A 14,479-nucleotide genomic window follows, 5' to 3' on the forward strand; every position below is an offset into this window, starting at 1 on the left:
AAGTTTGTCTTTGTTAATGTCACGCGCACTGTTGCTGTTATTGAAAAGTTAACAGAGGCCTGGAAAAGAAACGTACAAAAAAAGACTGTGGAATCTTAGAGTAGCTTAGCTGGACTTCGGATGGAGCCTGAGGGTGAACGCTGTCAAGACTAAACGCTCTGACCCATGACTCTCTCTCCATAAATGGAGCTGGACCCTCATTAGTTACAGGCTGCACTGGATACTTCCTAGTTTCAATGAGACAGGCTTTACTGGCATAATCAGCCAGAACAGCAGCCCAGAGCCAAGAGATTCAATAGTTGCAAAGTCAAACATGATCGTGCCATGATTTTTCTTTTCTATTGGTGGGATAATTCTACTGCAGCAACCTGCAGCTTTTGTCAGGTTTGCTTGAATTAACAGGAACAGGAGATGTTCAGTTACCTTTAAACTTGCATGGTGGGTTTGTTTCTTCAGATTGTGAGTGACATCATATAGATTTAATTTACAAATGCTGAGATCATATCACAGTGTAAACCTAACTATGCCAGCAATGTCCATCCATCCATTATCTATACACCTCATTAGGGTCGTGGTGGGCTGGAGTCTATCCCAGCTGACTTAGGGTGAAGGTAGGAGACACCCTGGACAGGTCACCAGTCTATCACAGGGCTACATATAGAGACAAACAATCACACTCACATTCACACCTATGGGCAACTTAGAAGCACCAATTAACCTCCGCATGTTTTTGGACTGTGAGAGGAAATCGGAGAACCTGGAGAAAACCCATGCATGCACAAGGAGAACATGGAAGCTCCATGCAGAAAGATTCCAGGCCGGGATGCGAACCGGGAATCTTCTGGCTGTGAGGTGACAGTGCTAACCACCGAGCAACTGTGCAGCCGCCCAGCAGTGTGGTTTGGGTATTTTGACCACATTCTGCTCCTAATATGCTCCTGGGTGAATTCACACCTATATTAACATGGTGCCTTTCCCCTTATCAAGACAAATTATTTGAATACACAATGCATGCCAATACCAAAAATATAAATACGATATTTATTGTCTTTGGCACTGATTTCATTTTATTTTTTTAAGATGTCATCAGAAACGAACATCCCTAGCTTGAAGAAGAGCATTAGATTCATTTAACAGTGATTCATGAGAAACACTAGCGCCGTCTCTAGTTTCATGATAATATGACTGCTGTTAGATCTATAGGTCATCCAGGGATGTTAGTTACTCTAAACCCATCCCTGATATTAACTGATCTATGCTCTCTAGTAACGCAGTTAGTCAGTTCCGGCTGTTTACCAAACCTTTAATTCATATAAAGTATAATGACTAGAACGTTTGCAACTTCACAACAATGATATGTACAATATACTTCTTAACTCACTGTCAACATGTCGTCACACTTCATGTCTGGCAGCTCTCCGTCTTCACTCTTGTTGTAGAACTTCCTGAAGAAGTTGAAGGCCACTACTGTGTAAAGATACACCACCACCGCTAGCAGGCCGACAGTTAACACCAGCTGGAGAACAAGAGACAAGACAAGACTGCTGTGATGCAGGATCTAAATAAAAAGGTCCAGTACAGCATCTATTTTCTTGGTTGATTCTTGCTTTCAGGACTAAACACAAGTATGTATTAAACATCTCTGCAGGGGTGTTGCATGTGGGTTTTTGTAATCAATTACTTAGTTAGAAAGTGATTACTTGTTATTAGCTTCTTTTTTATATAGTTGTTTCACTTATCTAACTCAAGTTAGACAGTTTAAATCCATTTTATATTGTTTATCTAAATGAATACCAGTAGGGTCAATATCTAATTGAGGGACTTTTGAAGTCCATGGGATATATCCTGCATACATTTATCAAAAGATAAAAAAAACTAATGTTTTTTATGTTCATTATGATCATGTCTGTACAAATTCCATCATTATTTATTATGGAAACAATCACTTATTAATAAAAATGACTGGATATCACTAAAATGTCAACTAAATAACCGTCCGAATTTAATAACAACCACCTCCTAATTAGCTAAACAATAATAAAATGAGCTCATTCAAAAATTGTTTTGATTGTGTTCTTTTTATTAAGTTGAGATAATCATGACAGATATTTCTTCTTTGGTAATATATCAAATTTATATGGAAAATAACAAATTGTATCTGTGTCCGATAAATCACTTTCAACTAAGTTAGTCATTACAAAAACACATCTCAAGGAAGTGTGTTAATTCCAGATCACATGACCTGCTCCACATGATGTCATTTCCTCCTGAAGAAAAGCCTGGCAAGACTCCAAGACTTTCAGTTATTTAATATAAAGTAGTGTGGATTTATCACATGTCAACAGGTTTACTACAATATCTTTATAAATAACTTTCAATTTTACTCAGTTGTATATATAATATTTAGAGGAATCTTTCCGTAAAAATACCATGTGGTGTTTGGTTATGGGCGGCCATGTTGATTTTAGACCTGAAACCAGCAAAAACGTCAACAAAGACACCTGTCAACTATGTTACAAAAAGTCCCGCAATTATTTATTGATCCAGTAAATGCCATTAATGCATGCACAGTGTGGAGAGGTGCAATTTACTAGATGCTCCTGCTATTTCTGAATAGTATACTTCTGTATTTGCAATTGTTCGCAACGGCTATGCAAGTTATATTATTCGTATGCGGTTTACCTGTTTGCCGTTGTGTGTGACTGAGGAGAGGATGGTGCGCAGTGTCTTAAAACCCATGGCGATGTCCAGCAGATGGGCAGCAAAGAAGAAGTTGTTATAGTGACCCAGGATGGACATGGTCATATACCAGGCCAGATAGAGGAAGGACTGGCAGAAAGGAAGGACACAGGTTATTCAGGGAACTGTAGTCTGTTGCTACTGAAATGACTGAGTGAGAAAAATTGGTTTAACATTTTTATTTATTTATTTATTCATTCATTCATTTTTATGAATGTAATTAGAGAATATTATGAGTTAGCCGAGTTCAAGACAGTTAACCAATCTAAGTTTGAAGCTGTCCAAGTGAAGGAAACAGTCCTGGAAGACATGCCATGGATCAGTGTTCAGTTTGCAGCTACATTTACCTGGGTTTTAAATATTGGTACAGATTAGTATTTGTGCAGACAAAAACAGAGTCAACATGTTAATCACAGACTTTTATGTACAGGTTCACCCTTTTTCTGCTGTCCCTCTTAAAATGACAGTCATGGGCTCATATAAAATCAGAAGCAGGTTTTGCCTGCTAATAGAGCCCTCCTTTCCCTTTTGGTTTTCTTTGTATTGTAGTTTTTGTGAAGCATTTTTTTTTACCGTTGACACATAAAGCGTATCATATTCCAAAAATACACATTTTAAAACTCAGACCAACTATATACACTACCGTTCAAAAGTTTGGGGTCACCCAGGCCATTACCTGTTTTCCAGGAAAACTCATGCTTTTATTCATGTGCTAATATAACTGCACAAGGGTTTTCTAATCATCAATTAGCCTTTCAACACCATTAGCTAACACAATGTAGCATTAGAACACAGGAGTGATGGTTGCTGGAAATGTTCCTCTGTACCCCTATGGAGATATTCCATTAAAAATCAGCAGTTTCCACATAGAATAGTCATTTACCACATTAACAATGTCTAGACTGTATTTCTGATTCATTTAATGTTATCTTCATTGAAAAAAAAGGCTTTTCTTTCAAAAATAAGGGCATTTCTAAGTGACTCTAAACTTTTGAGCGGTAGTATAGAAGGTTCCTGCAGTCTGAAGTAAACAAATAAAGCCTCCTGCGATGTTGCAGTGTATTTTGTACAAGGTGTGAATCCCAGGTTATGCCACAAATGAATGCTAACTTTTAGTTTGACTGTCTTTGTGTATTTGTAGTGCATGCTCATCTTGTGGCTGAGAAAAGAGAGAGGAGAGCTGCAGGAAGGCCGTACATTTCCAAACTCTGCCGTTATTTATTTTCTTCCAGATTTCTCAAAGTCCAAGCTTTATTTCTATATTTCTGTTGAATGTAATAGTCCAGATAGAAGAAATGTGGACATTAACTCACCTTGTGTAAAAAACATAAAGCTTTATGACGAGCTAAAAAAAGCAATATGATACCAAGCTAAAAGAGAAAACTAGTTGTTGACAGTATGATGTAAACTTCTGAAATTTCTACAGTGTTAATATTGAAACTGTAAACAGAAGAAAATTGAAAACTCATCCACACAATTGAGTCACACATGGCTACTGAGTGTTTTGCATACTTACGTTGTCTGTGAATACAACCCCCAGCTTCCAGATCTGGTACTTCACATCGATGGAGTTCAGCCTGTCAACAGTGGGAGAAAAAGTTGGGTCTTCTTCATATGTGCAGTAATAATTTTCATGTATATTCTCTGCACATCAACCCCTAAAAGATGTTGCTGAAAGTATCTTCCAACAACTTGACTGATAGAACAGCTAGTAGGCTGTGGGAAAATATTCCCTAAATTTGACAAAAACTGTAATGGATTAGAATTAAACTATGGCACCCTTTAATTAATTAGTCAAATTTTTAAAGCTGAATAATCATCTTCCATGTTTCATATGCCCTCCTAGAGCCACTGTCTGTTAGGTTATTGGTTCATTGGGTAACTTGTGGCTGCACAGTTTACATGTTCTCCCTGTACATGTATGAGTTTTCTCCGGCTTCCTCTCACTTGAAGACTGAACAAATGATAAAATTAGATATATAGGACGTGTGAATCAAATTTAAGAGCAAACAAGGATAAAACTGGAAGACCTAATGTGTCAACTGAAGTCATGAGTATCACTAAATAATCCTGTGGAAAGCGGCAACCCAACAGAAGTCAATGAAGCCCATATAAGGCATAAGACTGGAAGTTCACGCCCTCTATTCATCTTCACTCGAGTCGAAACTAAGGCAACGATGAGCTAAGCAGAAATAATGCCAACCTAGCAGAAATAAAAAAGAGGAGGTGGTTTAACTTTTGATACGGTTATATCATATGCATTCTGAATGGGTCTTAAGACGATGAGTTGTGGTTTTCCAAAACGGAAGAGGAGTGTTTAGAAGAAGTTTGCATAGGTATAAAAGACTACCTAAGGCTTTGTGAGTTAAAATCTCAAGATTTTGCTCATGTTTGTTCTTACAGCCTCTGCACTGAATAAACATTACTCGCATCAGACTCTGAAGAATGCTTGAAGAATCTTTCTTGAAATCTTTTTGATGACTCCAAGTTTTGATCCAGAATTGATTTTTGATGACGTGTGAAAAGCTGATCACCAGCTGGCAGACTGAGTCACAACACCACAGTCCAAAAACATGCTGAGGCTAATTGATAATACTAAATTGTAAATGTCAGTGTGATTGTTTGTCTCTATGTTTAGCTTTGTGATAAACTGCTGACCTGTCCAGGTGTCCCCTGCCTTCACCCTAAGCCAGCTGGGATAGACTCCCACCCCCCATGACCTTAATGAGGATTGAGGGGTGCATAGATAATGGATGGATGGATGAATGGTTGGGTAACTCGTAGTGGAATTATCATTATTTTTTAACTACTTAATTCAAATGAATGCCCCCTTTCTTTGTCTCTCTCCCTCACACTCACACAGCAGTCAGTGAGCTGTCTCTCCTGGGCTTTCTCTTCTTGTGAGCGTCGCTGAAGTCCAGGGCAGCTTTGTCCATTCCAAGCAGTTCACTGATCCGGTCGTGGCCATAAAACTCCCCATATTTATCCATCACCTGAGGAAGAGCAGGACGTCTTAAAGAAATACTTTCTAGTGGAAATAATCCCATACTTATCTTCTACTTAAGCACTTTTTAAAAATCAAACTTTATCTATACAGAGGCAGATGACAAGGTGATAACTCCTTTTTTGAACAACTTTTAACAACCAATGTTCTCAATGTTTGGTTACATGTCCACCACACTGTATCTCAGTAGAGTCATTGGGGTGTATTTTTCATTCAGATGAGGCTCAGTTTAGACTGGTTTCATTCTCCAGAGACGAAAAGGTTTGAACAATTGTACACTTTGTTCTTCCAGCTTTGAGCGATGTTCTATTCTATTTGTAACAAAATATTGGATTCTACATTCAATCTGCCCAATTTCTTCTGTAGTTTGAGTAGGTTTACATCAGTATGGGAAGAGCTGTGTAAGACCTACAGCCCATTTAACACAAAGCATCCAGACTGTTAGGATTCAAATATAACTAGACCGATAAATATGAAGTCAAACAATCATCATATTTAATAGTGTGTGCAGTCACCTACCTTCCTCTTCACAAACTTATCCCAGTAGTTGTTGGGGAACGATCTGAAAGTAACAGGAAAAAATGCTCATGACTTACACCATCTATAAAAGCTTTCAGCATATTATTATAAAAATGTAAATGTGAAAAACTACCATGGGGAACACCAGGTTAAATCATATTTGCAAATAACTTCTCTGAATTGTGAATTCTTATTCTGTCACTTGTTATCCCTGCTGACAAACGTGTGATGGCTGAGTCTTATAAAGCGTTTTATAGCAGAATTTGCTGAATTAAGGTGTTTGTTATGAGACAATCACATGGTTTGAGCAGTTCACCTGCCAGTCAAGTAGCTCAGTAACGACTAAGCAGGATAACAGAATAATGCTGCAGTCACCATTTATGATTCAGCCTGCAGAACTGTGCAGACAGACAGCAGCAGATACACAGTAGGTGCAGTACACTTGAAAACTGGTTCAACTCAACCAGAAGTTAGATCCGTGCTGCACCACCTGCTAACACCTACTAAATAACTTCTAAAAAAATCATGTGTTTCCCCCAGTTCTTTATTCATTTACCATTCACTGTCACTAGCCTTCTCAATGGATGTTGCATAGGTAGGATTACTAGTACAACACACACCCTAGGCTCATGTGTACACTCATACAGACACACAGGGTTTACTCACTGTGTGTTGATTACTAGTCGGTCCCACTGTCCTTTGATGTCATCCTCAGATGGTTGCTCTGTGATATAAAGGCCATCAAATTCCAGCTTCCTGGCCACTTCTTTTTCCCGCTTAAAGATAACCAGTGGCACCTAGACAACCCACACACAGACCAATAATAATATAGCAGTGCATTTTCATTTCAACAAATTCTAATTCTTAGACTGAACACATCTGAAAATGCCTACAAAAATGTCTAGAAAAGTCAGGTTTCACTATATTCAGATTCACTATAGGGTTGTTCATGAAAATGCCAGCATGCAGATTCCATACTTCTGACTTTCATAATGCTACAAGTCAACAGTCAGTGTCCTGCCTTGAGACAGTAGTATCCGATGATGCAGAAGAAGGAGATGACTGTGTGCATGATGGCCAGGATTCGTAACATGGGCTCCATGTAGCCACTGCTCTCCTCCAGGACAAAACGAACTGTGACGGGCTTCAGGGACTCCCCAGCATCATCCATCACCTCCTCCTTTGTTTCCAATGCTTCTCCACCCAGTGGGTCCCACTGAACGCTGCTGTCTGGTTGGCTGCTGGTGTACACCACTTCCCTCTCCTCAACCACAGATGTGGATGTAGAAACCTGGTAGGAAAAAGAAATTATCTCTGGTTTTGATAAGCATCCTGTGTTTGCAGATAACCTCAACTGTAGTAGTAATATATATAATTTAAAAATAGATATGGCTTGCAAAATAATGGCTTGCTGAGCATTGTAGATGAGCTAAGTCCAATGTCCAAAGATAGCATGAGTTTCTCTGAGTTCCAGCTGTGGGAAATGGAGACACATGATACACCACCTCTCAACACAACACCTGATGCTGCTTCTTCCTCTGGGACTGTGCCAATCAAAAGTATTCATCCCTCTTTAGAGTTTTCTCCCTGTATTGCTTCTCACTATTTATTCATGGTCAGTTTCATTTGGCTTGTTTTAAACAAGAAATTATAAAAAATAATCATTAATTTCGTTATCAGTACTTGTGGTTATACATTGCCGTGAAAAAGTATTTGAAATTTACAGAAATCTTCTATTTTTGCATGTTTGTCACACGTCAACGTTCCAGATCATCAAACTCATTTTAATGTAAGACAAAGATAATCCAAGAAAACACAAAATGCAGTTTTTAGATGGTGATTATATTTTTTGAAGGAAAATGCTGTCCAGTCCATCTTGCCCTATATGAAAAAGTAATTGCCCCCTTAGCTACTAATCTACCAAATGATCAAATTCATTTGGCAATTGGGTTCAATTTCACCATCCACACCTACATATGATCACGGCCAAGGTGGCTGATTCTAAATATCACTAAATAGAACCTGTCTAGTATTGTGAAGTAGCTAAAGGGTCTCAAAAAGCAGCACATGGGCGTCTGTATAGCTCAACGTGTTGAGCGGGCGACCCGTGTACAGAGGCTGGTCCCTGATGCAGCTGGCCCGGGTTCGATTCCCGCTCACGGCCCTTTGCTGCATGTCTTCCCCAGACTCTTCTCCCCTGTTTCCTGTCTCTCTCTCACTGCGCCTATCCAATAAAGCCAAAAAAAAGGCAAAAAAAAAACTTAAAAAAAAAAAAAAAAAAAAAGCAGCACATGATGCCATGTTCTAAAGAGATTCAAGAACAGATGAGAAACAAAGTCGTTAACATTCACCTGTCTGCCTCTCTACTTACCTGTTGAATAAAGCCAACAAAAGGACTTTAATAATCATTAGTCTGTATTTTAGAGTTACAAAGGTATTGCTAAGGCTCTGGAACTCCAGAGAACCACAGTGAGAGACATTATCCACACATGGAGATAACCAATGTCCAACATTTCTACAAGAGCGCGTTGACATCTAATCCAGGAGGTCACAAAAGAACCCAGACAAACATCAAAAGATCTGCAGACCTTACTGGTCTCAGTTAAGGTCCATCTACATGATTCCACTATAAGGAAGACACTGGGCATCATGGGAGAGTTGCAAGGTGAAAACCACTACTGACCAAAAACAACATGAAGGTTCATCATCTGGCATTTGTAAAAAAATGTCTAGATGAGCATCAACACTTTTGGGATAACACCCTGTGGACTGATGAGTCAAAGGTGGAACTTTTTAAAAGACATGGGTCTGTTCCATCTGGTGTAAAGCTGATGCTGCATTCCACAAGAAGAACATGATACCAACAGTGAAACGTGGTAGTGTGATGGTTTATGACTGCTTTGCTTCTACAGGACCTGGACGACTTGTCATAATTGATGGAACCATGAAATATGCAAAAACAGAAGACATCAGGACACAAGAAGACATCAGACAAATACTTTTTCACAGCTCTGTAACTAAACCGTGAAGACAAAAGAACACTCCAAGCATCTCCAGAAAAATGTTATTGAAAAGCTTGTCTTGAAGTGAAACTGATGTGATGTTGAAGTGAGGAGTATATTACTATCTGACACTAAGATCACTTGGCGTTCTGAATTGGATTTGAACTGATGCTACATTAATGTACTAGGACAAAAGTGTGACACTGCTTTGATAAACCCAGCAAGGCTCTTGTAATTAACACGCTCAAGCCTATCTGTGGCTTTCTGAGATGTCACCACATTTCACTTGCGGCACACACACGTTAGGTTTTCATCATTGATAACAACGCCCTGGTGTACCGTTACCTTATAAAAAAGGAGGATAAAGTTGATCGCAAAGGCAACGAACAGTGCCAGCATCCTCATGTTGTAGAAGTTTCTGGCAAAGTAGTTCTGTAGGGGAGACAGTAAAAACAGCTATCAGTGCATTTCTGGATGTAATAGACAGAGATGATGCTAAATTCAAACTTGAACAGGTCAACTGAACTTTCAAAAATATGGTTTTCACACTGTCCCAATAGGCTGCTCTGCAGTGCAGTGGTAAGCAAGGAGGTTTTTGGCTCATTCTACCTCAAGTCATCAAATTTTTAGAACAATTTCTGCTTGATCATCTCATTTGCCTGAAGTTTTTATACCATAAAATCAGAATAAGATACATTTAAAAAAGCCCTTTGATCCATTAGTGTTGAAACACCACAGAACATTGTTAACATTATGAGTATTTCCATATAGGCTACCATTCAAATAAGCTTTTCTACTAAGCGTCTCAGCTGTGAAGGACAACTTCTGTCAACTTAGAGACAGCTAAAACTCTGGTTGTTTTTTGTTGTTGTACGGAACAACTGAACTTAGAACGTTGGAGCGACGTGGCCAGTCATGGGACCTGTCCATAGAGGAAACCTGACCTGCTCAATTCATTCATCTGGATGTTAGATAAGCACCCATACACACCATTATTGCTACATTATTGCTACCTGAGTGGCAATCCTGAAACTTGTAATCAGTATTTATTAACCCTTTGATGTGCAACATGGGTCAAAAGTGACCCAAATCTAATGGAAAATGGGTATCTCTTGACCCACACTGCACATCAAAGGGTTAAATATGCACCAAACTGGACAAGAAAACACTGATTTGTCAGAAAGACTTCACAAAAGGACAGAAAAGTTGCCCATACCAGTAGTTTTCTCTGATAGGCTATAATCTTCTTTAGGAAGGGCGATTCCTGCAGATCAGGTTCATCAGACTTCAAGGTGTGATGCCTTCTTACTTTAGGCTTCGCCTTCGCCTTCTCATTCTTCTGTTGTTTCACTTGTTTCACTACATGTCCGCCTCTGAAATCACAGAACAGTTGACACTTTCCAGACATCGAACAGTGCACTTCATAGTGTCTTCCCCCATCTAAGGGCCAAAGAATGAACTAACATTTGGTACAATCTGTAAAGCATTTTATATCACTAAGCTGCCAGTTCAAGGCGCCAAAACTGTAAATGCTCCTGTACAAATTTACACAGTAAGTAATCATGTTTGACAGGAGAGATGGTCCCTCTGAAACTAAAGTGTTCAGGTAGAGAGATTGTTGTCTTTGCAGTCAAACAGAGTCTATGTATAATCCGATCCACCTCACTGAACGTATGTCAGAAGCAGCAGATGTGGCTGAAATGCTTAGGTACATTATTTCACCGTAAGCAAGATTTAAAAAGTCTGGTCTATGTTCCCTGTCAATAAACCACTGGATAATCCCGTATGGTAGAACCTGTCTCTGGACAGAAAGCAGCTATTTCCCATCAAGTTACATGGTTTTGGCTGCACCTTTGCAGTAAGACCTGGCTCACTTCACAGCGAGTTACACGTTGACTCTTGTGACAACTGTTGAGATTTTTCCATTTATAATAAAAACCTTAATAAGCTTCAGTACCAGGATCAAACTCTCACTTTAATGACATTTCATAACTGTGTGTCAGAAATTAGGTTACATAACAAAAATGTGTACATACTCTGATGTTTTCTCAGGTTCATATTCGGTCTCTGGTGTGGCTTCCTTCTCCTCTGAGGAAGAGCTTTTCGACTGAAACAGAAAACACTATTAGACAAATAAACCAATTTGTGGGTGAGTGTAAACTGCATGGCTGCAACTGACAGGATCTCACACAAACAGGTGAGACTTTAGTTTTGTTTTGCTGTTGTTTGTGTGTATCTTTATTCCCACTGGTTTGAAGTAGAACATGATGTGAGATACACCGGTCAGTACATCAGTGCAATATTTGACTTAAAATCTGAAGACAGTTGGTGGGTTGTTTAGTTATGGTCAGTCAAGTCTGATAAAACCACACTCAAACAGTTACTAGAGAAGCAGATTAACTTGATAAATTCTAAGTGAATAAAAAAAAAGTTATATTGGATTGATTATTTTTTTGTGGTTGTCAGTGTCAATGAAAGTTTATATATATATATGTATACACACTTTTTTTTTACTATGGTAAAAATGTGGGAATATTGAATACTGATCTTTAATTTTAAACAGATTGGATAATGAAGAAAGAGAGGAAGGAGAAAGAAAGAAAAGATTGTTAAAAACAGTGATCACCTGATGCCTTCGTCTGAGCTCAGGTTGGGGTGCTGAAGGTGCTGCAGGTGCTATAGGTGCTGCAGGTGGGGTTGAGGAGGGAACTGGAGAGTTGAGGAGTTCAGTAAGGCTGGCGTTGGGGTTATGGGGGGTGATCTTGTACTGGCCGCCCTCCCTTCTTAAGTCCAAACCAAAAATGTCTGACAACAACTCAGTCTCACTGGTGTTGACTGCCAAGTCAGCCAAGTCCTCTTTTGGGGAGCTGCGATCAGAGGATCTCTTCTCTCGGTCCTCCCCCTCACCCCGAACCTCATCCTGGGTGGGGTCGGGCATGTTGGCCAACAGCTCTGACACCTGGGCAACAATGGAGTTTAGATATTAAGGAACAGTATGAGTACTGTATCAAGACTGTTAAATGACCTGTTGACACACGTTTCCTATAAAATGATGCATCATAACCTTTATGGTCTTAGCTCCCTCCACCAGATTTCCTCCCATGAAAGTGCTGTGGAAGATTCTGCAGAATCCTCGAGCTACACTGAACGCCACATGGAGGAGGCCCAGCAACACTGACCAGTAGAAGGAGACCAGGGTGGTCACCATGTCCTTTACTGTCATGTTTTTTATTTTCTTCATCTGCTTCTTCAAGCTCTTCATGGATAGCACCTAAAAAAGAAGAATGGGATAAAACATCAATATCTAGGTGTGCAAAGAATTGAAAATATTAGAAAATACACCCACGGCTTTCTTGAAACATTAGCTGAGGTAAGTGCTGTGTGTGCTCTCACCTTTATTAGCAGCATGACGTTGTATCTGAGAGCCAGCAGTGCCATGCAGACAGTGGTAACAGAGAAGAAGCCCATCTCAGGGTTCTCTTCGTCTGGTTTCTCCCGCTCACTCTCCTCTTTCGCTGCAGATCGCTCGCCAGCATCAGACATCTGAGCAGCCAGCTGCATTTCAAAGATTGTGTCCTCGCAGAAATTCACAAATAGCTCCATCTTCTCCTTCTCTCCTCCTTCGTTCACCACATCAAAGATGAACTGACGCTTGGATTCTTTGACCTGGGCAGAATGTAAAAACACAGGGAGGAAATTTGGGGATATGTTGTAACTATTGAACACTGTAACCATAGCAAGTAGTGACAAATCTCAAGTACAAATGTTTTATATATTTATTCATTTGCTGTACCATCATTACCTGTGGTTTCTCCCACTGTGTCCGACTTGACTCGCTGATCTCAAAGTAGACCCTCTCTATGCGCTTAGCACTGCCCATGATCTCAATTCGACCAAGGTATGGTTGGAAGTAGTTGAGGACACTGTCTGCCAGCTCCAGGAAGGTCTGCAGTCGGGTGTCATGAGGCATGTGCTCCGACAGGTTGGTCAGCAACACAGCCACATTGAAGCCAATATCCTTTGGAATTAGTTCAGATAGAAATGATTTTTAAAAATTAAAATAAAATCCCCCTTTTCAGCATGTTCTATACTGTGTACACTGTCAAATTTTCCCTAGATCGATTTGAACTGCTGCACTGTAGTTTGCAAAGTGTAATCTAAACAGTGTCAGAATTTGGAGTGCTTCAGCGGGTACTGTTGCTGTTGCCAGAGTTACACGAAAAGATTACAGGGCAGTTTAAGAAATCTGATAAAGCAGAAATGAGAATTTCCTTGAAAAATATATATCCACATATAGCATTAGCTACATAAATGGAACTAATGTAATGGTTAAACAAGGTGGACGTCGTGGCCTTTGGTTTTGCTGTAGATTGTTTACTGTTTTATATTGAGATGTTCTGTCCTTTTAAATTTCCTGCTCTGTCCGCATTGGTTTCAGCTAAGTATAGAAACACAAAACTAGAGATAACAATAAGGTTCTCATACTAAACTCGCTATGAGATAGTCACATGATTCTGTGAAAATAGTGTTTAATCCTTCTGAAGGTCTTACACCTTTGGTTATTAAAGGTCCCTGTTGGTTAAAATATCTCTAAAAATTATGTGGACAAATTATAATTTACCTTGGCTGGCTCATGAAAGCGCTCCACAAATTCTTCATAGTCTAGGAGTTCATTTTCATCAGTCTCAGCACAGGAGAGCAGGAACTCCGTCTCAGACTGGGTGTAGTGTTTGTGGCTCTCCATGGCTTTATGGAAGTCCCTCTTAGAGATGACACCTGTCAGTTCATTCAGAAATCTATAAATCATCAGCAGCTCTCACCATGTTTTGTTAATATTTTTCCATTCAAATAGTCATTTGAAATCCTGTAAATCCCAATGATTATGGCAAATATGAAATATAGGCCCTAAGCATCTTGCCTTTTCCATCAGGGTCATACTCTTTGAAGGCATCTGAGGAGGTCAGGTCTTTCAGTTTGAGGAACATGTCAAAGAACTTGAGGATCATCTCCACATTGTTAGAGGACTCCACCAACATGTCTACCATCTGCTTCCCAATAGTCCCATTCACCACGTTTCCTGCCACAACAAGACAGAATATTTACAACCTAGAAATACATTTGAAACTATAACACATCTGTAGCCATTGATGGAAAACAAAGCTTTTGTCGAAGTATTTGACAAACTTAACCCGCTCTAAGAGATCATTGTGGGGTA

The 14,479-nt window shown here is 39.5% G+C and overlaps 1 protein-coding gene across 5 annotated transcripts in view; it reads right to left on the reverse strand.

Moving 5' to 3' along the window:
• Window positions 1-14,479, reverse strand: part of ryr2a (ryanodine receptor 2a (cardiac)) — a 200,443-nt gene that overhangs the window by 13,626 nt on the left and 172,338 nt on the right. For all 5 annotated transcript variants that reach the window (XM_023264877.3, XM_035945815.2, XM_055004359.1 and 2 more), the window contains 16 exons: window positions 14,183-14,341; window positions 13,886-14,040; window positions 13,067-13,282; window positions 12,658-12,930; window positions 12,329-12,535; window positions 11,891-12,223; window positions 11,301-11,371; window positions 10,481-10,637; window positions 9,610-9,696; window positions 7,284-7,553; window positions 6,929-7,059; window positions 6,263-6,305; window positions 5,599-5,732; window positions 4,256-4,316; window positions 2,683-2,829; window positions 1,382-1,516 (listed from right to left, as the gene is read on the reverse strand). In XM_023264877.3, the coding sequence (XP_023120645.2) occupies window positions 1,382-1,516; window positions 2,683-2,829; window positions 4,256-4,316; window positions 5,599-5,732; window positions 6,263-6,305; window positions 6,929-7,059; window positions 7,284-7,553; window positions 9,610-9,696; window positions 10,481-10,637; window positions 11,301-11,371; window positions 11,891-12,223; window positions 12,329-12,535; window positions 12,658-12,930; window positions 13,067-13,282; window positions 13,886-14,040; window positions 14,183-14,341 (2,579 nt within the window). The remainder of the gene's footprint in view (window positions 1-1,381; window positions 1,517-2,682; window positions 2,830-4,255; window positions 4,317-5,598; window positions 5,733-6,262; window positions 6,306-6,928; window positions 7,060-7,283; window positions 7,554-9,609; window positions 9,697-10,480; window positions 10,638-11,300; window positions 11,372-11,890; window positions 12,224-12,328; window positions 12,536-12,657; window positions 12,931-13,066; window positions 13,283-13,885; window positions 14,041-14,182; window positions 14,342-14,479) is intronic.

The sequence above is a fragment of the Amphiprion ocellaris genome, chromosome 18 (assembly GCF_022539595.1).
Source record: "Amphiprion ocellaris isolate individual 3 ecotype Okinawa chromosome 18, ASM2253959v1, whole genome shotgun sequence".
NCBI lineage: Eukaryota > Metazoa > Chordata > Actinopteri > Pomacentridae > Amphiprion > Amphiprion ocellaris.